The sequence below is a fragment of the Neoarius graeffei genome, chromosome 25 (genome assembly GCF_027579695.1).
Source record: "Neoarius graeffei isolate fNeoGra1 chromosome 25, fNeoGra1.pri, whole genome shotgun sequence".
In the NCBI taxonomy this organism is placed as follows: Eukaryota; Metazoa; Chordata; class Actinopteri; order Siluriformes; family Ariidae; genus Neoarius; species Neoarius graeffei.
This window is the reverse complement of record NC_083593.1, coordinates 19,983,894-20,009,431: the sequence shown is the minus strand read 5'-3', so window position 1 is coordinate 20,009,431 and position 25,538 is coordinate 19,983,894. Positions and strand designations below refer to the sequence as shown.

The 25,538-nt window shown below is 41.9% G+C and overlaps 1 protein-coding gene across 4 annotated transcripts; it reads left to right on the top strand.

Moving 5' to 3' along the window:
- The first annotated feature begins 9,627 nt into the window (after window positions 1–9,627).
- eva1c (eva-1 homolog C (C. elegans)) lies at window positions 9,628–25,531 on the top strand. 4 transcript variants are annotated; one of them, XM_060908200.1, is made up of 9 exons: window positions 9,628–9,894; window positions 10,034–10,193; window positions 16,973–17,130; window positions 18,185–18,308; window positions 22,008–22,160; window positions 22,510–22,653; window positions 24,594–24,671; window positions 24,749–24,847; window positions 24,971–25,531. In XM_060908200.1, exons 2-9 carry the CDS (start codon window positions 10,049–10,051, stop codon window positions 25,339–25,341), a joined length of 1,272 nt encoding a protein of 423 aa, XP_060764183.1. In that variant the 5' UTR covers window positions 9,628–9,894; window positions 10,034–10,048; the 3' UTR covers window positions 25,342–25,531. The 4 variants fall into 4 exon arrangements, with proteins under 4 accessions (XP_060764183.1, XP_060764184.1, XP_060764181.1 ...); XM_060908201.1 differs by having other exon boundaries at window positions 9,628–9,942; window positions 18,188–18,308; XM_060908198.1 differs by having other exon boundaries at window positions 9,628–9,942.
- The last annotated feature ends 7 nt before the right edge of the window (window positions 25,532–25,538 follow it).

Here is a 25,538-nt window from a genome sequence, read left to right as displayed (position 1 = left end):
ATCCTGTTCTACAGGGTCGCAGGCAAGCTGGAGCCTATCCCAGCTGACTATGGGCAAGAGATGGGGTACACCCTGGACAAGTTGCCAGGTTATCGCAGGGCTGACACAGAAACACAGACAACCATTCACACCTACAGTCAATTTAGAGCCACCAATTAGCCTAAGCTGCATGCCTTTGGACCGTGGGGGAAACTGAAGCACTCAGAGGAAACCCACGCGGACACAGGGAAAGCATACAAATTCCACACAGAAAGGCCCTTGTCGGCCGCTGGGCTCGAACCCAGGACCTTCTTGCTGTGAGGCGACAGTGCTAACCACTGCACCACCGTCCTGCCCACGTGTGTGTGTGTATATATATATAATTATTTATTTATTTTATTTGTACAGGGTCCTGTAATTTTAACACCCCTTGCAAAGATTAGTAAAAAGGGTTAGAAAAAAACCTATCCTTAATTGAAATAAAATCATTCAGAGAAAAACAAATTCCTCAAAGAAATAATCATTTTCAACAAAAACACGTGCCATTATTATTGGCACCCCTGGAAAGTAAATTGAACCCAGTGCATGTAACTGAAGCATGTTTCCCATTTAAATTGTACATTTTTGAATTGATTGTAATGTAGATCATGGAGCTGGCGGCACAGTGGTGTAGTGGTTAGCGCTGTCGCCTCACAGCAAGAAGGTCCGGGTTCGAGCCCCGTGGCCGACGAGGGCCTTTCTGTGCGGAGTTTGAATGTTCTCCCCGTGTCTGCGTGGGTTTCCTCCGGGTGCTCCGGTTTCCCCCACAGTCCAAAGACACGCAGGTTAGGTTAACTGGTGACTCTAAATTGACCGTAGGTGTGAATGTGAGTGTGAATGGTTGTCTGTGTCTATGTGTCGGCCCTGTGATGACCTGGCGACTTGTCCAGGGTGTACCCCGCCTTTCGCCCATAGTCAGCTGGGATAGGCTCCAGCTTGCCTGCGACCCTGTAGAACAGGATAAAGCAGCTAGAGATAATGAGATGAGATCATAGAGCTGAATCATGGAGTTCAATCAGGCCTCTAGCTATTTTTCATTCTGAAAGTAAATGTGTCTCAAAGATAAACTATATTATTTGAATCCAAAGTACTTTTTTCAACAAATGGCAAATAATTAAAAATTGAAATATAGCATATACAGTATAACAGGGATGCATTGATCAGACACTGTATTGGTATCTATTGTGCCAATATTGGCCTGAAATGCTGGATAGGTACTGAATTAGACCTGGTGTATTTTATGGCATTAATGGATTATGATGACTGACAAAACAAAGTTTTTAGACACGAACACAAGACACACCTTGCTTAAATGCATGCTCACATTGTACATTTACATTTATGGCATTTGGCAGATGCCCTTATCCAGAGGGACTTACATTTATCTCATTTATATAACTGTGCAGTTGAGGGTAAAGGGCCTTTTATTATTATTATTATTATTATTATTATTATTATTATTAATAATAATAATAATAATAATAATACATTTTATTTATAGGGCACATTTGTAAATACTCAAAGATGCTTTACAAACTAAAAACAAGGTTAAGGCAGGTTAAAACAATGGAATAAACAATACATAAAAACATATAAGCCATAAGTCCATCCATTATCCATAACCGCTTATCCTGTACAGGGTTGCAGGCAAGCTGGAGCCTATCCCAGCTGACTATGGGCGAGAGGCAGGGTACACCCTGGACAAGTTGCCAGGTCAATCGCAGGGCTGACACATAGAGACAAACAACCATTCACACTCACGGTCAATTAGCCTAACCTGCATGCCTTTGGACTGTGGGGGAAACCGAAGCACCCAGAGGAAACCCACGCAGACAACATGCAAACTCCACACAGAGAGGCCCTTGTTGGCCACTGGGCTCAAACCCAGAACCTTCTTGCTGTGAGGCAACAGTGCTAACCACTACACCACCGTGCCACCATAAAACATAAGTCCAAATTGTAATTATAGATTATATGCAGTTCTGAAGAGGTGAGTTTTTAAAGATTATTTGAAACTGGACAGGTCGGTGAAGTCACGGATGTGTTTGGGGAGGGAGTTCCAGAAGGAAGGGGCAGCAGTGGAAAAGGCTGTCGCCCTAAGTCCGGTGTTTGATCCTGAGAGGTATGGATAGGAGTTTAGCATTGGAAGCACGGAGGGTGTGGGAGAGAGTATGATGGAGCAGGTCAGTGAGATGAGGGGGGGCTTGCTTATGAAGGATGTTGTAGGTGAAGAGAAGAATTCTGAATTGAATCCGTTGTGGTACAGGCAGCCAGTGAAGTTTTTTGAGGACGGGGTGATGTGATCACAGGGGCGGGAGTGAGTGAGCAGGTGTGCAGCAGAGTTCTGAACATATTGGCGTTTATTGAGGACTTTGGCTGATGTACCATCGAGGATGCTGTTGCAGTAGTCCAGTTGGGATGTGATGAAAGCGTGGATCAAAGTTTCGGCAGCAGGGAAGGAGCATGAAAGATGGAAACATGCTATGTTTTTTAGATAGAAAAAGGTTGTTCTAGTGGTTAGATTGACATGGTGTTCAAAGGTGAGGTTGCTGTCAAAAGTGATTCCAAGAGTCTGGATGTGCAGAGAGGGGAACAGGGTGGAGTTGTCAATAGTGAGGGAGAACTTTGAGTGTTTTTTGTGAGTGATTTGGGGCCAATGATACACTCAAAAAACTAATTGACCCTAAAAAATAGACTTTATGTAATTTAATCACATGACAATTTTCCATGCAATTCTATCACATAAACTTTAAGTAAATGCCGAGCTTTATGGTACACGTTTCAACCATGTTAAGTTAATGCAAATAAATTACATAATGGTTATGGATTTTTTTTTAAAATAAACCTTATGTGGATAAATGGACTCAATGTTTTTTTTAAAGATATTTTTGGGGGGTGGCACGGTGTTGTAGTGGTTAGCGCTGTCGCCTCACAGCAAGAAGGTCTGGGTTCGAGCCCCGTGGCCGGTGAGGGCCTTTCTGTGTGGAGTTTGCATGTTCTCCCCGTGTCCGTGTGGGTTTCCTCCGGGTGCTGCGGTTTCCCCCACAGTCCAAAGGCATGCAGGTTAGGTTAACTGGTGACTCTAAATTGACCATACAGTGGGGCAAAAAAGTATTTAGTCAGTCACCAATTGTGCAAGTTCTCCCACTTAAAAAGATGAGAGAGGCCTGTAATTTTCATCACAGGTAAACCTCAACTATGAGGGACAAAATGAGAAAAAAAAATCCAGAAAATCACATTGTCTGATTTTTAAATAATTTATTTGCAAATTATGGTGGAAAATAAGTATTTGGTCAATAACAAAAGTTCATCTCAATACTTTGTTATATACCCTTTGTTGGCAATGACAGAGGTCAAACATTTTCTGTAAGTCTTCACAAGGTTTTCAAACACTGTTGCTGGTATTTTGGCCCATTCCTCCATGCAGATCTCCTCTAGAGCAGTGATGTTTTGGGGCTGTCGCTGGGCAACACAGACTTTCAACTCCCTCCAAAGATTTTCTATGGGGTTGAGATCTGGAGTCTGGCTAGGCCACTCCAGGACCTTGAAATGCTTCTTACGAAGCCACTCCTTCATTGCCCAGGCGGTGTGTTTGGGATCATTGTCATGCTGAAAGACCCAGACACGTTTCATCTTCAATGCCCTTGCTGATGGAAGGAGGTTTTCACTCAAAATCTCACGATACATGGCCCCATTCATTCTTTCCTTTACACGGATCAGTCGTCCTGGTCCCTTTGCAGAAAAACAGCCCCAAAGCATGATGTTTCCACCCCCATGCTTCACAGTAGGTATGGTGTTCTTTGGATGCAACTCAGCATTCTTTCTCCTCCAAACACGACAAGTTGAGTTTTTACCAAAAAGTTCTATTTTGGTTTCATCTGACCATATGACATTCTCCCAATCCTCTTCTGGATCATCCAAATGCTCTCTAACAAACTTCAGACGGGCCTGGACATGTACTGGCTTAAGCAGGGGGACACGTCTGGCACTGCAGGATTTGAGTCCCTGGCGGCGTAGTGTGTTACTGATGTTAGCCTTTGTTACTTGGGTCCCAGCTCTCTGCAGGTCATTCACTAGGTCCCCCCGTGTGGTTCTGGGATTTTTGCTCACCGTTCTTGTGATCATTTTGACCCCACGGGGTGAGATCTTGCGTGGAGCCCCAGATTGAGGGAGATCATCAGTCGTCTTGTATGTCTTCCATTTTCTAATAATTGCTCCCACAGTTGATTTCTTCACACAAGCTGCTTGTGTGAAGAAATCTTGCACAATTGGTGGCTGACTAAATACTTTTTTGCCCCACTGTAGGTGTGAATGGTTGTCTGTGTGCCAGCCCTGTGATGACTTGGCGACTTGTCCAGGGTGTACCCCGCCTTTCGCCCGTAGTCAGCTGGGATAGGCTCCAGCTTGCCTGCAACCCTGTAAAACAGGATAAAGCGGCTAGAGATAATGAGATGAGATATTTTTGGGGCTTTTTTCAGCTTTATTATTGGATAGGACAGTGTAGAGACAGGAAATGAGCAGGAGAGAGAGAGAGAGACGGATCGGGAAATGACCTCGGGTCGGAATTGAACCCAGGTCCCCGGATTTATGGTATGGTGCCTTATCCACCTAAGCCACGACGCCCCCATGAGTCAATGGTGAAATTAAAATGATTTTTTTGATCCCGCTTGAATTGTGACTTGAATTTCACATATCTTGTTTCTGAAATTTTAAATATAATTATTTGTACCAATAAGGTCACGATTTAGTAGGAAGAAGTTTGACACAATAACTGAAAATGTTGCCACCTGCCATCTACTGTGCGGGAGTGTGATGTGCATGTCAGTCCCTACAAGATCTCATCAAGTAAAGTATACATGATTTGTTTAGATATAGTTCGTAGTAGGCCAGTTCAAATAGCGTTTATATGATTTAATTGAATATATTTTCAATTTTATAAACTTTACTTAAATTTTATGTGTAACCATTTCTTAATATTTACCTGGACCAAGAATCATTTTTTTGAGTGTAAGCATGTCTGTTTTACTGAAGTTGAGTTTGAGGAATTTGGCTTGCATCCATGATTTGATTTCTGTGATGTGCCTGGTCAGAGTGGAGTGGGTAGCAGCGGTGATGGATTTGGTGGACATGTAGAGCTGGATGTCATCAGCATAGCAATGGAAATGGAATCTGTGGTGGCATATGATATGACCAAGGGGAAGCATGTAGAGGATGAACAGGAAGGGACCAAGCACCGAACCCTGGGGGACACCTTGTGACAGAGAAGTATACACTCTAAAAAATGATTCTTCAGCCCATTAAAAATTGCTTATAAAAAAGAAAAGATTTTACTTACGGTAAAATGCTGTTATCTGAACTTGGCTCAATTAAAAGAATAAGTACAGCTCATTATTTTGTGTGTTAAGTGTCTTGAAGAGTTTGCATAAACATTGCCTATAATTTTTAGCAATACCTACATTCAGGAGATTTGGGAACACTAAATATTTTGAGATCTTCTGACACCACACCATTAGACCATACTCTGTCAACTTTGAAGCATTTGGACCGTTTGCCACGACACCGAAAGGAAGAATTGTGTAGGTAAGGGCACATCGGACTGTTAATTTTTATGTGTTTACAGTTATGAGGGTTTTTTTGTTGGCTTGTTTCAAACAACTGACGTAATGTTTTACAGGGTGTTGTTTATCTACATCAAAAGGTGTTTTGACTGCAAGGCTGGCTTGGCAGGGAACACGAGGAAGCCTAGGCTAGCAAAGTGGAGCTAGCACTGATAAATTAGCCAATCTAAGTGGCGTCAGTTTTTCAAATAATTAATTCAGTCTTTTACCAGAGATGTCCTTAAATACGACCATGTTCGAACTTCTCGGGTTTTACTGGTTTATATCGTGAAGTCATCATTGATGTAAGTTTGCACCTGTGTGCTTTTGCTAGTTAACAGTACCGTTGATCTAGTTTTCTGGGCACGATGATTTGAAAGTTACGTTATTATATAGTGATTGTTAATTTATTTGTCATATAAGAAGGCAGAAGTATATTGTACATATACAACTTAAAATAATGAAACAGTTTAATTTTACTGGCTGGAGAAACCTATATTTTTAAGTAAAGACATGAAGTGAAATTCAGATTTTTTTTAATAAAGCCAGCGTAATTTTATGTGTAAAAATGACCCAAAATTTATGTATTTTTTACATATAATTATGGATGCAAAAATGTTGCGCTAATTTTTTAAGTAAAATCAGCCCATCATTTTTTACAGTGTAGGGGATAATGCAGTTGTTGATGTTGATGAACTGTTGCTGGTTTGTGAGATAAGACTTCAGCCTGGAGAGAGCGGTTTCAGTGATGTTGAGGGAAGATTCAAGGCAAGAGAGAAGAATGGTGTAGTTGATAGTGTCAAAAGCTGCAGAGAGGTCAAGAAGGTGGCCAGTATCAGAGGAGAGGAGGAGGTCATTGGTGACTTTGAGGAGGGCTGATTCAGTACTGTGCTGAGGGTGGAAACCGAATTGAAATAGTTCAAACAGATTACTGGAGGTTAGATGAGCTTCAAGTTGAGAGGCAACAGCGTGTTCCAGTATTTTTGACAGAAAGGGAAGGTTGGAGATGGGGCGGAAATTACTCATGTCATCAGGATCGAGTCCAGGCTTTTTGAGGATGGGAGTGACAGCAGCCAATATGAGTGTTTGGGGAACAGAGCCAGAGTGGAGAAAGGAGTTGATGATTCCTGTGATGAGTGTGGAGATAGCTGGGAAACAGTCCTTCATGAGTTTGGATGTTATTGGATCTAGGACGCAGGTGGAGTTTTTCATCCCAGTGATGAGCTCTGACAGGACCGGTTCAGATATGGGGAAGAACTGAGATAGAAGCTGGGTGGTAAATTGAGGGGAAACAGGTGGGAGGGTGGGGAGGGGGGCCAGATTTTTGTAGATACTGTCAATTTTGGTTTGAAAAAATGAGAGAAATGAGTTACATTTTTCAACTGTAAAGGATTTGGAGGTGTTGTCAGTGGGTTTGAGAAGTTTGTTTACTGTGGAGAAGAAATCCTTGGGACTGGTGGAGCGAGAATGTATGAAGTCTGAGTAGTAGTTGGACCGGGCTGTGGTGAGGGTATCTTTGTAGAATTGAAGGTAGTCTGAGTAGGCATGAAGATGCACTGTTAAACCAGTTTTCTTGAAGAGTCGTTCAAGCTGTCGCTTACAGGATTTCATTTGGTGAAGTTCAGGAGTATACCAGGAAGCTGAGTGAGTAAATGACACAAATTTGGTTTTAATGGGAGCCAGCTGATCTTGGCAGGAGGAGAGGGTGTTGCTATAGTAGCTGACCAGTTCAGATGGATTATCAAAAAGTGGGGGAGGGAAGGCAGAGATTTTACTGGCAAGAACAGATGAGAGAGCTGAGGGAAAGATGGATTTGAGATTCCTGAAGGATATTTTGCGTTTGTCTTTCGGGGTTGGAGCAGGAATATCAGTGTGCATAGTGACTGCCAAGTGGTCACTATGTGTATTGTGTATTGGTGTATTGTGACTCCAGTTGAGTGGACTAAGTCCAGTGTATGACCACGGCTGTGAGTTGGGAAATTGACATGTTGTGTGAAGTTGAAGCAGTGTAGTAATTCCATAAATTCAACAGAAAATTTACTGTTTGTGCCATTAATATGAATGTTAAAATCACCCAGGAGGAGAACTGAAGGTGAGATAGCACATAGCTGGGTAATAAAGTCTGAAAGATCAGAGAGAAAGGAGAGGCTTGGCTTAGGAGAGTGGTAGATAATGGCTGTGACCACAGGAGTGGGTCCAGAAAGTTTGAAGGCGAGGTGTTCGAAGGAATGGAGATGCTGGTCGTTTTAATGTTGTCTCTGTAAACAACAGCAACACCACCTCCACGCCCTTCAGGACGAGGTTGGTCAATGTAGGTGAAGCCAGGAAGAGTAGTCTGATTTAGGGAGAAATAGTCCAGGGGTTTATTCAAAGTTTCCATCAGACAGAGGACATCAAGATTACTGTCAGTTATAAATTCATTCATTCAAAAAAAAAAAAAATTTTTATTAAAGGAGCGAATGTTAAGCAAGGCCATTTTCAGGTGACGTTGCTTTGTGGTTGATTGTATGAGCTGAGGAAGGCGATGGAGGATTCATGTATGGTTTGTTGTGATGACGTAATGAGGAAGTTGGTGTATGACAAGACCATCATGATGGAATAGAGTTTGGAGAAGTGGCACAATATGTAAACATACAACCTGAGCCTCTGTGAGGAGGATGGCCTCGGTGCAGTATTCCAACTTCTTTTAGAATGTCCAAACAGTTTGGGTGTTGGTGGTTGTTAAGGTTATGAAGATGTGAAGTAGAGTACAGCGGTGGCATGGTCAGGTAGGGCAGTGCTACCTTAAGGCACAGAAATACTGTTACTCTGTTCCCGAATGTTCGCAGTGGAGGAAAATATAGTTGAGCAGAAATCCCGAGGTCCTGGTGTGACATGCCAGGAAAGCATACGCTGTCCTCGATCTCAGGTAATGGCATACCGCACGGCAATGACTGTGATGATGGAATTATCCCAGACTTGTTTTATAGCTCATTGAGTTTCATGATGCTGTTTATTTAGATATGTTCTCTAACAAAAAAACAAAAACAAAAAAACAACAAACAAACAAAAACCTTGCTCAAGGGCCAAGCAGTGGCATCTTGACAATGCTGGGATTTGAACTCAAAACCTTCCAACCAGTAGTCCTAATTGTGTACTAGATGGGTGTCAGTATTGTTTATGAACTAATAATTAAAACTCTAATATAGATATAGGCGTGGTGTAGTGGTTAGCACTGTCGCCTCACAGCAAGAAGGTCCTGGGTTCGAGCAGAGCGGCCGACAAGGGCCTTTCTGCGTGGAGTTTGCATGCTCTCCCCGTGTCTGTGTGGGTTTCCTCCAGGTGCTCCGGTTTCCCTCACAGGCCAAAGACATGCAGCTTAGGCTAATTGGTGACTCTAAATTGACTGTAGGTGTGAATGTGAGTGTGAATGGTTGTCTGTGTCTATGTGTCGGCTCTGTGATGACCTGGTGACTTGTCCAGGGTGTACCCCGCCTCTCGCCCATAGTCAGCTGGGATAGGCTCCAGTTTGCCTGCGACCCTGTAGGACAGGATAAAGCGGCTACAGATAATGGATGGATGGATGGATAATATAGATATGAAAAATGGAAGGGTGTCATGATGGTGTTACAAGCAGCAAATCATTCAAGTTTTCATTCTTGGTCTCTTTAAAACTTTCCTCCAGTCATGTTTCATCCCACCTTACAAAAACATGCAAGTAGAATGACTTCTCATCTCATTATCTCTAGCCGCTAGGTTTCTTCTTAAAATGACTAAATGAACGAAAAATTGCATCATTATGAAGCAAAACAAAATAAAGTGTCGGCTGGTAGAATTAATTCTTCTCATTTTACTGTTAACACTTTGTTTATAAGGCTTATGGCGTGGGGGCGGGGTTTGCCAAGACATTAGGTTGCTGTATGCAAATTATCCGACTCCACTTGAGCCTATAATGATGGGAGGCAGTCAGTGCCACGCCCCCACCAGTACTCAAACCAGAGTTATGTTATTCTTTTAAATATTAAAGCGTGACAGGAGTTATTACGGTACCGTCGGTGGAAGCTGAGAGTAGAACTCAACTCTGACGGAGAAGACATGAAAACCAACTGAGTCGCGGGGAAACGACCTTTACAGGACACGTTTCACTTGTTGCGCACTTGTTATTTTCTCCCACTGGGACTGAAACATGCGGCTCTGTGTCATCCGCGGATGTTCTGCTTCCGAGCTCACGGTTGGTCTGAATTTCCTCCGAATACCACGCGTGTGAAAGGAGCCATAAATTACCGGACAGCTGTGAAAGGTATATGATCAGACAGGAGAAAGCTGTTAGAAACTCCATGAGCTACACGTAGGTGTGTTTTGGTTTTGTTTCTATTCTAACTCTTGGCATAATAATAATAATAATAATAATAATAACTCCTCCTGAATGGCTTTAACAGAGAACCCGAGCACTGATGAAGATGAAGATGATCTCGGTGGAGTCAGTGAGCGGCTGCAGGTCCCACAGAGGCGCCTCCGGCGGCTGGAGTTTTCACTACATTCTCTACAGTGTTCTCCTCCTGGGCAGTGAGGAAATGCATGGACTCTCCGACTTCTCAAGTTAGTACAAGGCTCCTTCTCATCTTCTCTCATCTCATTATCTGTAGCCGCTTTATCCTGTTCTACAGGGTCGCAGGCAGCGACCCTATCCCAGCTGACTACGGGCGAAAGGCGGAGTACACCCTGGACAAGTCGCCAGGTCATCACAGGGCTGACACATAGACACAGACAACCATTCACACTCACATTCACACCTACAGTCAATTTAGAGTCACCAGTTAACCTAACCTGCATGTCTTTGGACTGTGGGGGAAACCGGAGCACCCGGAGGAAACCCACGGGGAGAACATGCAAACTCTATACACAGAAAGGCCCTCGCCGGCCACGGGGCTCGAACCCGGACCTTCTTGCTGTGAGGCAACAGCACTAACCACTACACCACCGTGCCGCCCCAGGCTCCTTCTCACGCCAATAATAATAATAACAATAATAATAATAGCAGCACTGATTAAGAGACTGACATGATGGCTAGGTGTTTACAACATAATCAAGTTATTTATGATGAAGGAAAAATAACTAGCCCAGATAGTGATTAAAGGGATGAGTCATCAGGAAGAATCCCACCCAGCAAAATCCTCACTGCTCATTTAACCCTTTCAGGATTGAAATCAAACCCTGCGCTGGTCAATTAACTCTTACACGGTCCAGCAAGGTTTATCATTATACTGTACATGTCATACAAGGGAATGGATATGAACGGTGGTGTAGTGGTTAGCACTGTCGCCTCAGAGCAAGAAGGTCCTGGGTTCGAACCCAGTGGCCGGCGGGGGCCTTTCTGTGTGGAGTTTGCATGGTGTCTGTGTGGGTTTCCTCCACAGTCCAAAGACATGCAGTTAGATTAACGTGGGGCGGCCTTGGGCTGAAGTGCCCTTGAGCAAGGTGTAGTGTCGCTGTGCGTGTGTGTGTTCACTGCTTCAGATGGGTTAAATGCAGAGGATGAATTTCACTGTGCTTGAAGTGTGCATGTGACAAATAAAGGTTTCTTCTTCTGAATCACACATGAGCTGATATGAAGGGTCCATCAGCCACCTCTGTCTATCCATCCATCCATTATCTCTAGCCGCTTTATCCTGTTCTACAGGGTCGCAGGCAAGCTGGAGCCTATCCCAGCTGACTACGGGTGAAAGGCGGAGTACACCCTGGACAAGTCACCAGGTCATCACAGGGCTGACACATAGACAAAGACAACGATTCACACTCACACCTACGGTCAATTTAGAGTCACCAGTTAACCTAACCTGCATGCCTTTGGACTTTGGGGGAAACCGGAGCACCTGGAGGAAACCCACACAGACACGGGGAGAACATGCAAACTCCACAGAGAAAGGCCCTCGCCGGCTGCTGGGCTTGAGCCCAGGACCTTCTTGCTGTGAGGTGACCGTGCTAACCACTACATCACTGTGCCAGCCCACCTCTGTCTATTTAAATAATATTGGCTGGCTTTTTTCGTGGTATATCGGTTATATTCCATTCAGCTAGTATGATATTGAATGAGTCGAAGAGGAGTTCAATATCATGCTAGCTGAATGGAGTATATGTGATATACTGTGAAAAAAGCCATTATTATTATTATAATACACGTTCCTTTCAGGTGTTCAGCACCTTTCTCTTTCGTATGTAACGACGCAAACCTGGCAGCCATGTTTGTTTACAAATTGTCGTAGTCCTCGCTAGCATGGAAGTTTTGCATCTCTGATGTGTGACGTCATGTCTTGACAACCATCCAATCTCATAAACCATATTCAACGCTGGGCGGTACAGTGTTGTAGTGGTTAGCACTGTTGCCTCACAGCAGGAAGGTTCTGGGTTTGAGCCCAGTGGCCAACGGGGGCCTTTCTGTGTGGAGTTTGCATGTTCTCCCTGTGTCTGTGGGGGGTTTCCTCCAGGTGCTCCGGTCCAAAGACATGCAGGTTAGGCTAATTGGTGGCTCTAAATTGACCGTAGGTGTGAATGTGAGTGTGAATGGTTGTTTGTTTCTATGTGTCTGCCTTGCGATGACCTGGCGGCTTGTCCAGGGTGTACCCCGCCTTTCGCCTGTTGTCAGCTGGGATAGGCTCCAGCTTGCCCGCGATCCTGCACAGGATAAGTGGTTACACATAATGGATGGATGGATATTCAACACTCATTCTCCATTGGGTAGGTTGATGTAATACACATAGGATAAGCGATATGCTAATATGCTATCAAACCAACTGAATAGAACCTGCTAGAAGGGAATAGAATACGTTTTTTTTTCCATTGAGAAAAAGTGTCCTGTATGTATAATAATGTGAGATATTTAGTAGCCTAATTAAAACAATCAGTTGAAGCAAATTCACTTTATTTTTGTTTAATTATTTCTGACTTTTACATTTTGGATATTTTTATATTTAGGCTGACAGGTTAAGTGGAATAAGTGGCCCAATTTATCATGCATACAGCATAGTTATAGTTGGATGAAGTGGCTAAACCATTTCTGATGTGAAATTATGTTGTTTTATAAGGAGACACCACATTTCAATACCTACCCAAGTTATGACCATTAGAGTACTTAAGTTTAGAAGTAGAGGAGAGTGGGGAGACTTGGGACAGAAGAGACTGGGGACAGTTTGTATTCCCCTAAATTACTTTCAACCAATCAGGTTTTAGATTACATCAGAAGTTACATGTTGCCCCTGAGAGTAACTTACTTTCTTTTGAGATGGAAAGCTGGACACTGCAATAAGGTTTGTGCAGTTCAATATTTTTGTCAACCAAAATGTGTATTTTCTACTTCCTAACAGTTCCTGAATTCACCATGTACATCACATCGTAGAATGGAGATGGTGACTCCATCTCCATTCTATGGCGTAATGTACATGGTGAATTCACGATTTGTTAGGAATTAAAACATGTAGCCTAGAGTTACCATGTATAGTATTATTTATTAAATTAAATTATCAGGAAAAAAAAACATTTAAGGATTTTTTTTTTCAAAATGGCCAGATGGGGAGAGTTGGGACAGTTCATGTTGCAGGGTTTTTTTTTTCTTGTGGTTTACAAATATAAAAAAAGAAAATTCTTAAAAATGTGGGTGTACCTGGATGAGGATTAAATTTATTTCATTCCTTCTTGAGAATGGAACTGTTTTGTTGCGTCAGGTTTTGGGTAAACCGATTTTATATATATATTTTTTTTCTATGGCTGTACCAGCATTGTGTGTTCATACAGTTCATATGTTACAAGTTTTGATGATAAATAAAAATTAAGCATGTAGGCCTCGGTATTTTATTCTTGTTCCATGTCTCCCCACTATGTCCCAAGTCTCGCCGCAAAAAATAATGACAGAAAAAGTGAAGCCTGAAGGCCACTATATGTGACAAGCTGAGAAACTAATGTTGTGGTAAGAGGTTATAGTACATGTTCTCTAATCTGAATGTGACGCTACCTGCAAAGAATTTCACACAATCTACAAAAGCTGAAAACTTGTCCCAAGTCTTCCTGCTCTCCCCTACCATCACTGAGAATACATTTTTATAGTCACAATGCCCACAATAATTACACCTGGGCAACAGTGACTTTTTAATTTAAAAAGTTAGTTTAATTCACAATTTTCATAAATGATTTTAATAGCACAGTGGAAGAAAATTATTAAATGCCCCACTTCACCTGATGACCCCACATGAACTGAGGTCATCCTAAAAAAAAAATTAAGAACAAACAGTTCTGGTGAAAATAAAAAGCATAATTATAAATTGGCGCCCTAATATCGTAGGTGCTAAACAAATACTAAACAAATGATTGAATAGAATCCTTGCACTGCTACTGCAATGATATGTAACTTAACATGTAGTCCAAGTCTATGTGAAGAAAGCAGCTGTAAACTACAGGTTATGCGAATATTATTTTGGACATTTTCCCACAATGCTAATTCCAAACTGGTACTTTTAGGCCCTGTCCACACGGCAACGGATTCAGGTGACTCCGATACAATTGCTTATCGTTTGGGCCTGGCGTCCACACGGCACCGGCGTTTTGGGTGCCCAAAACGCAATCTTTTTGAGAACGGGTTCCAAAAAGAAAACGGTAAACCTGTTGGTACAACAGTGTACAACAATGGTACAACAGGTACAACCTGTTGGTACAACAACGGTAAACCTGTTGGTACAGTTAAACGCAGCACATGAATCTTTATTCTTCGCTTTGACCTATCCAATATGGCGACGAGGATGACGTATGATTCTACGCGGAAGGCGGTGTCTTTAATTGTCCGGAATAAATTGAATGATGCACGTTGATGGATTAATTTCTTCTACGCCCTTTTTGAGGAATGTATTGTAGGACTTAAACCCACATCTGAAGAGGTAAGATCGCTCCTTTTTTTTTTTCCTATTTTTGCTGGCGGGATTGACTCTGCCCTAAGGGCAGAGTCTCTCTCTCACTTTGCACCATTACACAATAAATATTCACAGTGAAAATATTTTGTAAGCGCGTTTCATGAACCAAGTTATAGGATTTGTTGACAACTCGCATCGAGTTCGTTACACTTCTACCCGGCGTGAAGCACTGACAGTCATGTGGTTGTGACGTCATCGTAAACAAATCCGTTCTACTCATCCAGACGACTTCACAACGGCAACGTTGCCAGATCTTTCCACTCTGGAACCCGTTCTCAAAAAGATTGCGTTTTGGGCACCCAAAACGCCGGTGCCGTGTGGACGCCAGGCCTAAACGATAAGCAATTGTATCGGAGTCACCTGAATCCGTTGCCGTGTGGACAGGGCCTTACTCTGTGGCAGTTGCTGAATGCTACCTGTGGTTCTGTTAACACTGGATAATCACCTGGGACGGTGAATATTACTTGGATATCATCTTGTGCATACAGTATGTGAGAACTCATGCTGAGAACATTCAACAAAGTCGTAACTGTATAATATAGTATTTGCTCTAAACACTGTTGGCTTACAGCCATTTTCCCTGGAACATTTTAGTGAATTTCCCATGATAACTGTGCTGGTCCTGAATAGTTTTAGTCACAGCTAAAATCTGAAAAGTCTACTCCAGTCCCATTGTTGTGTCTTAGTGGTTCAGCTAGCTAGCAATGGTTGTGTAGTGAGGAAAATTATACTTGATCATGTTAGCTGTGCTTATTCAAGCCAAGCCATTGTTGAGAGCTGAAGAACTGAGCTGAAGCCATTCTGGCTCCTGTATGCATGGTTTTGGAGTCCAGCTAACTTCCACAAGCATGGAAAAGGAGGATCACCCAACCACATTATAGTGGCACATATTCGCAGGCTTGCAGGTGTAGGTGGTGTGAAAAGTTCAGAGTACTCAGGCAGCCCTCGCTTGGCAAGGGACAGAGAAATGAGTGCCATACTGATATTGCACTTCTTGAGTGCCAAGAACAGTTTGTAGGTATTTGTGCACAGCACAGTGAATTATAGGCAACAGGGATAGTCTAGTAATGAAGGAATCTCACTCCATCAGTTATGGAGTTCTAAATGGACATCGAAAGTATGAAAAATTTCACTCACCTCGGCTGTGGAGATAACAGGAGATGACAGGAGTATGGTATTTATAGCAAATACTGTGTCATACATTTAACCTCATGACCTAACTGGAAGATCTTGACATGTGTATTCACATACTGCAGGGCTCGACATTAACTTTTTAATCCACTTTTCCAGTCGGACAAGCAGAAAGATTTTTCACTTGTGTCCTGACTATAACCTTTTTATCACTATGTATTTACTAGTTCAGTGAAAAGAAGGTGATTTAACAAAGTTTATCACAAAGCAGGTATAGTTAGGATAATCATTATGCTTTCATGAGTGTTAATTTTTCAATAAAACTTTAACAATAAATAAATAAAAACTATCCAATGCCCCATTATGATGCATGAGTTGTTATAACCCATTACCTGATCTGCAGTTTTAAGAGTTAGACTCCTCCAAATTCAAAGCTTCTGAAGGAACTAAAGTAAAATATTGATGAATCCGGTAAAACTTGAAGTATAAATTAATTTAAAGAAATGAAATTGAAATAAAACAAGTTGGACATGATAAGGGGGACAGAATCACGTTGTGAATAAAAACAAACCGTGAGTAAAATTCCCGTGAAATATTTTACAACATGGTTAATGTGTATCATACAAAAGAAAAATACAGTAAATGTCCAAATGAAATGAAAGTTCACCACAGAGACTTGGTGGATATAAAAGATGTACATACCCTGTTAAAATGATAGGTTTTTCTGATGTAAAAAAAAAAATGAGACCACAATAAATAATTTCATAACTTTTCCCATCCTTAATGTGACCTATAACCTGTACAATTCAATTAAAAAACAAACAAATCTGTTAGGGAGAAAAACATTTTAAAAAAAAAAGTACAATAAGCTGGTTGCGGGCGGCATGGTGGTGTAGTGGTTAGCGCTGTCGCCTCACAGCAAGAAGGTCCGGGTTCGAGCCCCGTGGCCAACGGAGTTTGCATGTTCTCCCCGTGTCCGCGTGGGTTTCCTCCGAGTGCTCCGGTTTCCCCCACAGTCCAAAGACATGCAGGTTCGGTTAACTGGTGACTCTAAATTGACCGTAGGTGTGAGTGTGAGTGTGAATGGTTGTCTGTGTCTATGTGTCAGCCCTGTGATGACCTGGCGACTTGTCCAGGGTGTACCCCGCCTTTCCCCCGTAGTCAGCTGGGATAGGCTCCAGCTTGCCTGCGACCCTGTAGAACAGGATAAAGCGGCTAGAGATAATGAGATGAGAACTTTCTATGTGCAAGATAAAATAAAATCTCCACTTCCCATTTGTGTCTGTTGCCCAGCTTATTTATTCAGGATCATCATCAGTCACTCAGCACATGCCCGTGATGGTGAGCTTCTGCTGCTTTCTTGTCCACGCCACTCCACCATCTCTGTGCAGTCTGCCTTCTACAGACCTCACGCACCTCGCACATACTGCAATGCACCTACAGCACTGCAGGTGAGAGCCTTCAATCATACACATAAACATCTTCAGGGTTGAATTCATTCTGTGGTATTAAATTTATGCCACTGATTCTGAAACTGAATAGATGCCAACACAGGTTGCGTATACCCAGTGCCTTGGAATCTGGGTATCAAACGATCTCACCTGGACCAAGCACGTACTGGATAGATGTGCCAAGGCCAACAAACTACTGGGGTTCTTATGAAGAAGTGCAGTTGAAATCACAAGCACAAGGACTCGTCGCGCCCTTTATCTTGCTGTGGTTCGCCCTATCCTTGGTTATGCAAGTCAGATTTGGTGTCCTCAGACCATCGAGCTGATCAAGCGCATTGAGACGGGCTTCAAAATTCATATTGAATCTTCCCTTCCTCTGTTGTGAGTCATACACAGACAGGCTTACTATATTGGAGCTGATGCCAATTTCATACTGGCATGAATACATGGACCTTGTTTTCTTCTTTAAAGCTACAAATGGCCTTGTTCAGTTGTCTGCTGATGTGCTACCATCCCCTGATATTCCTAGATGAGCGACAAGATCTACGTCCAACACAAACACGATTCTCTTTCGGCCACGCAAATGTAGGACTGCAACTTTTCAACGGTCCTATCTTGTCCGAGTTACACGTGTCTGGAATTGTCTACCATCTAACTTAAGATGCAAGAACTTAAACCTGCTGCAATTTAAAACATTACTCAAGAAATACTATAATGACGCTCTTTCCAATTACAATCATGAGGATTCTTGTAGCTTTAAGTCAATTTGTTTGAAATGTAATACTGCAAGAAGTCTCGCGAGCCAAATTACCTGCTGCTATTAATGTTGTATTTTTGTATTCTTACTGTAATATACTTTTTTGGGCCCACAGTAATTGGTTTTCACTGTTGTGGTGTCCCTGCCTATCTGTCATTGTACTTACCAGGCGAAGCTAAATAAATAAATAAAACGAGGGCTGTCTAAACACTAAATTCTGCCATGTTAGGCAGCTAGCACTAATGTACTACAGTTTAAAAGTTTTTATTTTTTTATATTTATTTATTTTTTAAACAGAAGATGCTATCAGAATGCCAAGACCGGAGAAACTGTCAAGTCTTGGTAAATTACCGTCTGTTTGGCCTTGACCCCTGTCCTGGAACCACCAAACACCTTCATGTGTCATACAGCTGCAAACCCAGTGAGTACAATCCATGTGCATTATTGACACTCACTAGCTATTTTAATAGGACCCCTTTTACACTTGCTTATTCATGCAATTAACCAGCCAGCTAATCATGTATCAGCAATGCAATGCATAAAATCATGCAGGTACAGGTCAAGACCTTCAGTTAATGTTCATACCAGATATCAGACTGGGAAAAATGTGATCTCAGACACTTTTACTGCAGCATAGATGTTGGTCACACACTGGCATAACTTTATGCCACCTTTGTTTGGTTCAGTGTCGACAACCAAAGCCGGCATATTGAGGGTCTTCTTTATGGCAATATTGTGGGATCACTGTGTAAAAGGGGCTTCGTATTCCTGTTCTTGGCTGACAGGAGTGGAAACCAGAGCACAAAGTTTACCATGTTGTGCACTGTGAAATGCTTCTCTACTCACCATGTTTGTAAAGAGTGGTTATTTGAGTTACTGTAGTTTTCTTGTCTGCTCGGATCAGTCTGGCCATTCTCTGATCTGTCTCAACAGCAAGGTGTTTCTGCCTGCAGATGGGTCTCTCACTGAATACAGACCACCAAAGTGACCCGCATCTGGTGGGTCAGACCCACAAAATGATATCCAAACCAGCTGATTTGACAAGACATGAAAAAACACTGCATCAAAAAAATCTAAAGTGTAATGGCAGTGATCCGTCAGGATTTATCGAAGCTTAAACTTGCCGATAACTGTTTATGGACTGATTAACAGCTTAAACAAGTGTGCATGTGTACAGCTCTGGAAAAAGAATTAAGGGACCACTGCAAAATTATCAGTTTCTCTAGTTTTACTATTTATAGGTAAGTGTTTGAGGAACATGAACATTTTTGTTTTATTCCATAAACTACTCACATTTCCCCAAATTTCACATAAAAATATTGTCACTTGGAGCATTTAATTTCAGAAAATGACAACTGGTCAAAATAACAAAGAAGATGAATTGTTTTTCAGACCTTGAATAATGCACAGAAATCAAGATCATATTCAGCATTAAACAACACAGTACTAATGTTTGAACTTAGGATGAGTTCAGAAATCAATATTTGGTGGAATAACCCTGACGTTATACCCTCACAGCTTTCATGTGTCTTGGCATGCTCTCCATCAGTCTTTCATGTTGCTCTTGGGCGATGTCATGCCACTCCCGGCACAAAAATTCAATGATCTTTGTTTTATGTCTTGTGACCATCCATTTTCCTCTTGATCACATTCCAGAGATTTTCAATGGGGTTCAGGTCTGGAGATTGGGCTGGCCATGACAGGGTCTTGATCTTGTGGTCCTCCATCCATACCTTGATTGACCTGGCTGTGTGCCATAGAGCATTGTCCTGCTGGTAAACCCAATCCTTAGAGTTAGGGAACATTGTCAGAGCAGAAGGAAGCAAGTTTTCTTCCAGGATAACCTTGTACATGGCTTGATTCATGTGTCCTTCACAAATAAAAATCTGCTCTATTCCAGCCTTGCTGAAGCACCCCCAGATCATCACCAATCCTCCACCGAATTTCACAATGGATGTGAGACACTGTGGCTTGTAGACCTCTCCAGGTCTTCATCTAGCCATTAGATGACCAGGTGATGGGGGGGGGGGGCTAAAAGTTGGACTCATCAGAGAAGACAACCTTCCTCCAGTCTTCTACGGTCCAATCCTTATGGTCTTTAGCAAACCTCGGCCTGGCCCTTCTTTGCTTTTCATTGATGAGGGGCTTTTTTCTAGCTTTGCGTGACTTCAACTCCACCCGAAGGAGCCTGTTTCGAACCGCCCTTGCCGTGCACTTAACCCCAGTTACCATTTGCCATTCTTTTTGTAGGTCACTTGATGTCATCCTACAGTTGTTGAATGACATTCAAAGGAGTTGACAATCATCCCAATCAGTGAAGAGTTGTTTTTGCCCTCTGCCAGTCTGTGACTTTGTTGTCCCCAATGTCTGCTGCTTGACCTTGTTCTTATGAACTGCCATCTTTGAAATTTTGAGGATGGAAGCAACCTGACGCTCACTGTATCCCTCTGCCAGTAAAGCCAGAATTGAACCCTTCTTTTTCTCACTCAAAACTTTTCTTTTTAATTCTTTTGGCATGTTGAATAGATATTCCTGTGTTCCAATTAAATTTAAGGTACTACTAGCACTGTTTTTGCCATCCAAACTGGCCCTATTGCAAGAGGATAGTGATGATCACAGCAGTGGTTTTGATACTTTTCCTTGTTAAATAAGATTTGGTTCAGGTGATCACCTAATCAATACCTCATTAAGTAAAATGAGGTGTGCTTCTGTTAGAATTCCAGCACAGACACTGGAATGAAATGCGTACCATAAATAGAGATGCTGATTTAAGAAAAAATTGGTCTCTTAATTTTTTTCCAGAGCTATGATTTTATATATGTATGTCAGGGTCGGGGCGGCACGGTGGTGTAGTGGTTAGCGCTGTCGCCTCACAGCAAGACGGTCCGGGTTTGAGCCCCGTGGCCAACGAGGGCCTTTCTGTGTGGAGTTTGCATGTTCTCCCCGTGTCCGCGTGGGTTTCCTCCGGGTGCTCCGGTTTCCCCCACAGTCCAAAGACATGCAGGTTAGGTTAACTGGTGACTCTAAATTGACCGTAGGTGTGAATGAGAGTGTGAATGGTTGTCTGTGTCAGTCCTGTGATGACCTGGCGACTTGTCCAGGGTGTACCCCGCCTTTCGCCCGTAGTCAGCTGGGATAGGCTCCAGCTTGCCTGCGACCCTGTAGAACAGGATAAAGCAGCTAGAGATAATGAGATGAGATGTCTGGGTCGTTGCACCATCAAAATAAACACTGCTCAGTGTTGTCAGACACTAAACATGTGCTGTTATAAACTGTCAGCAGATACACAATCTACTTGCAAGTCTTGATACCAATATAACTCATAAAAATAAGCTGAAATGCTTGGAAATTGTATATTTCAATTTTTTTTTTCCTGAGGGAGACCCCCTGGCAAGAGGGGGATACCCTCCCCAGCAGTTTTGCTGCTGAGGCTTTTGCCTCAGCCTCTGGTCTCACTTCAGAAATGGACCAGCATTTGGAAGTTGGAAACTTGGGACCGATGTGAATGCTTTTTGCCCCATTCTGTGTAAACTCTAGCATGTTCTTCAGTTGCTTTCCCTATCACTGGATCTGAATCAAGTAGAACGGGAGATTCGCAGCATGAAAGTGCACCTGAAAAATGCATAATGCAGTCATGTCAACATGGACCAGAATCTCAAAGGAACGTTTCTTGTAGAATCCATGCCATTGTGGCTGTTTTGAGAGCGTTGGGGGGGCACTACCCAGTGTTGGTTTAGTGTTCCCAATAAAGTGTCAGTGAGTGTATGTAGTCTTGTTTACCTGTACTGTTGTGTTACACCATAATCCTGAAGAAACCATGTATACTAGCTATGTAGAGGAATAACAATTACACCCCACCCCCACCCCCCGAAATGGTCAAACAGTCCATCTAGCACCATCATCCATGCCACAGTCAAAGTGACTGAGATCATCGTTTCCCCCAAACTGGTTATTATCTGAATGTTAAGTGAAGCTTTTGACCTGTATCTCCATGATTTCATGCATCGCACTTCTGCTGCTGATTTGGATAGTTGTATTAATGAGCAGGTGTTCCTAATAAAGTGGCCGTTTTTTTTTTTTCTTCTCTTATTAATCAAGCTATGCACTTTTTTTCTTTCAGCTGAAAATAAAAATAGAACAAGATGTGAGGGAGATCAAATGCTGCTTCACTGTAAGTACCCAAAGTTGCTGAACATTTATTCGGCTGTGTACGGGCGGGAACTGGGAGAGAAAGCAGCTTGTCTTACAGAGGAAGAGCAACCACCTCCCTTTGGTGAGTCAGTCTAAATCCAAAGAATTTCAAAAGTTGGTCCTTTTTTTTTTTTTAAATGCATACATTCACTCAGCTAAACTACATAAAGCTTGTGGATGGTTTTACTTTTAAGTTAACCTTATTATAAATGTATATTACATAAATTGGCAGTGTGAACAATATGTATAGAACCAGAAAAAAAAAACGATCCTCTTAATGGTAGAATCTCTTTGATTTCATCTTCAGGACAAAACTGACTAACTGATAATCTTAAAATGTCCCAACCATGAAGGCAAATAATACTTATCCGTACTCTCATGTTTGGTTTAATTGCATTTTAACTGTGCTTATGTTGATTTGTGTTTAACAGAGTGCTTGTATCATGGAGCCCTAGACACAGTAAAAAACCTGTGCTATGGAAAGCAGCGGTGCCTTTTTATCATTAATGATCAACAATTCAGAAATCCCTGCATGCCTGAAACAAAGAAGTACCTCAGTGTTGTCTACTCATGCGGTATGGGTATAACATGTATATACTACATAGTAAAAAGAAATAAACATATGGATGTAAATCCTAGACATACCGTTATTCAGTTTTGGAGTTTCCCTGGTGCTCTAGATTATTGCATGTTCCTCTGTATGTGTATTATTTGAGAGTGTGGGAAATTGAAGTTTCATGAACTCCATGGGTCTTTTTTAAATATTATACATTTTTTCCTGACGCACAACGACAAAAATAAAAACTCATTTTGAGTTGAATAGAATAGAGGTAGAGAAAGCACATGCCTTTACAGGACTTCATGTGCTTCCTGTAGGACTTCCGGTGATTAGTTAAAATATCAAGCTTTTGTTTCCGATTGGCATTGGACACTTTAAATGGAGAATAGTATTACTCATCGGTCTCTGGGGATGGTGTATTTCCTTGCCAGAGTGATTCCTCAGGCGGAACTGTGAGAGTTGTTAAAAGTTCACCCTGTACTCTTTGAACACTGGATATTTAAAAAAACAAAGTGATTTAGCCTTGCTTTGTTTTTTTTTTCATAGTTATAGAGTAACTTGCAGTGCCCGCACATGATTATTGCCCCCCTGTAAAGAGTAGTAAATAGGATTAGAAAAAAATCCACCTTTTGGTGAAGTAGCTTCATCTCGTACTGAAAAAATGAGAAAAATCCAACTTTTAATTGCAATAGATTTCTTCAGAGAAAAACAAATCCCTCATCAAGAAATTATTTTCAGCAAAAACAAATGTGCCACAATAATAAAAATGTGGTGGGGGGAGCAGTCAAGTTCCCTAGTGGAGTACCGTACTCCTCGGGGTGCTCCTGTCAGGACTCGGCCCAACAGTTGGATAAGACAGACTTCCAGCATCATTATTCTTCTAATTTGTTGTGCGTCTAACCCCAGAAGATTCTCAGACTTTGTCCATCTAGAAGATCACGTGTCAAATAGAAGTTTGTTTTGGAGTTCACTATTGTCCGTTCGGCAAATGTGTGCCAGGTACTTTAGTTGTTGTTCAAAACGGAATAGCTTTATGGGCTGGGTCTTAGTTTTCTCTCGCAAGTCCGCATTTATTGGACAGTTTAAAGCTCTAATCCAATTCCCCATTGAGACCACCGTATTCTGGATCATTACATTTAGGAGACCTTTTCCTTTTGTAGCCTCCCTTTATCATCTTGCATAAGAAGCCGTGCCGGACTACTTCGATCTTTTGGGTTTCGTTGGCAGATAGCTGCCATGTTTGTACACTGTACAAAAGACGGGGTCGGACACAGGTCGTAAGAAACTTCACCCTTGTTGGTAAATAAATGTGGTGATCCATGAGTACGTTTTAATCCGTTCCATTTCTGGAATGCAGATCCAATCCTCGTGTCAAGATGTGTTTCTTCTTCTTTGGAGTTAATAATAGTGTAACCGAGGTATTTAAAGCTTCGTACATTCTTGATCTTGTTACCATTAATGCAAATGATACTCTTTTGACTTTTGATGTCTTCGTCCACATTGAATGCCATAGTTTCTGTTTTCACATACATTTTCAACCCAAAACGGGTGTTATCATAAATCTGGAGAATGTTTTGCAGTTCCTCTATGGACTCTGCAAAAATGGCCTGATCGTCCGCATACAGGAGCTCAGTTATTCGATTCTCTCCTATCGCTCGAGTTTTCCTTCAGAGTTCCCTTGGTACTTCATTTTGAAGCCCGTCTCTGGATATACCTTCTTAATTTCATGACGTGCTATCCTGACAACGAAGTCCATATAGATATTGAAAAGCAATAATTGTGAAGGGCACTATGTGTAGTGTTTTTGCATATTTTACTGAATAAAATTAAGCTTGTTTGACAATTTTTTAAAAGTAAAAACTGCATGAAAAGTTAAAATACATCAGGCATGGCCACATGGTTCATTTATTGATGAATATCATTTTACATTTACCTTTTCTCTATTCCTACTGACAGTTCCACAGAGTTTACTTAAAGAGGCTGACCCCCAGTTTTTCCAAACTACCACAATTCCCCAGAAAACAACCAGAGCTGGTAAGGACATGTAGTTAAATGATTTGTGGATTCGATTCAAGTGTTCATGTCAACATAACTGTGTGATTTTTACTTAGTATTCACAGGGAAACGTCCAGATGTCAGGGAGTCTAGACTGCCAGATAAAAATGGCAATCTTGTGAGCAACTCTCTTATGGCATATGGATACATTAAAGGTAGAGTAAGTCTAGTGCTCCTACTTCAAAATTATTATATTTTATTCTTTTAGCAGACAATTTAATCCAAAACCATTAAGCATTCCTGGGTATTGATAAAATTAAGTACACTTTACTTTGTAGAACATCCTGAAAAGGTCGGCCTGCTTTTCGTCTCAAGTGTGTGTCTGGGACTGTTCCTTGTCTTACTGGCCATTTCTATGAGGATAACCTGCACCAGGCATCATGAAGGAGTGAGCTGCCGAAACAAGAAGACGGTCACTGTGGAACCAAAAGATGAAGACAATGATGAAGACAGCGATGACGAAGAGTCAGAGCCATTGATGGACAGGTCAACGATCTCCGAGGTAGGCAGGAAAGTGTATTGTTGGGAAGAGGCGATGTATACGACCGAGGCAGCGGAACTGATCGAGAGGTTGGAACGTCGAGAGATGATCATCCAGGAGATCAGGATGAACGCATACCTCAATGGCACGTCCTGCACTCTGCACTGATGCACACTGGCTGTTTTGCCAGCGATGAAATCAGAATGTAGAAGTTTAAAGCAAAAAATCCTCAGCCAGCCTGATCACTGTGTGGTCATTAAACAGTTATTACTTGTGCATCTTCTGCAATTCATTGTATGCCTTTATTATTAAAATAAGAGTTATTTAATGCTGAATAAAAAAAAAAGACACTAATAAATATTAAG

Coding starts and splice junctions, on each gene's coding strand:
- eva1c (XM_060908200.1), top strand. CDS start 10,049: ATGAAGATGAAGATGATCTCGGTGGAGTCAGTGAGCGGCTGCAGGTCC. Junction 22,161..22,509: donor AGAGCAACCACCTCCCTTTG/GTGAGTCAGTCT, acceptor TGTGTTTAACAG/AGTGCTTGTATCATGGAGCC. Junction 24,848..24,970: donor GGCATATGGATACATTAAAG/GTAGAGTAAGTC, acceptor TTTACTTTGTAG/AACATCCTGAAAAGGTCGGC.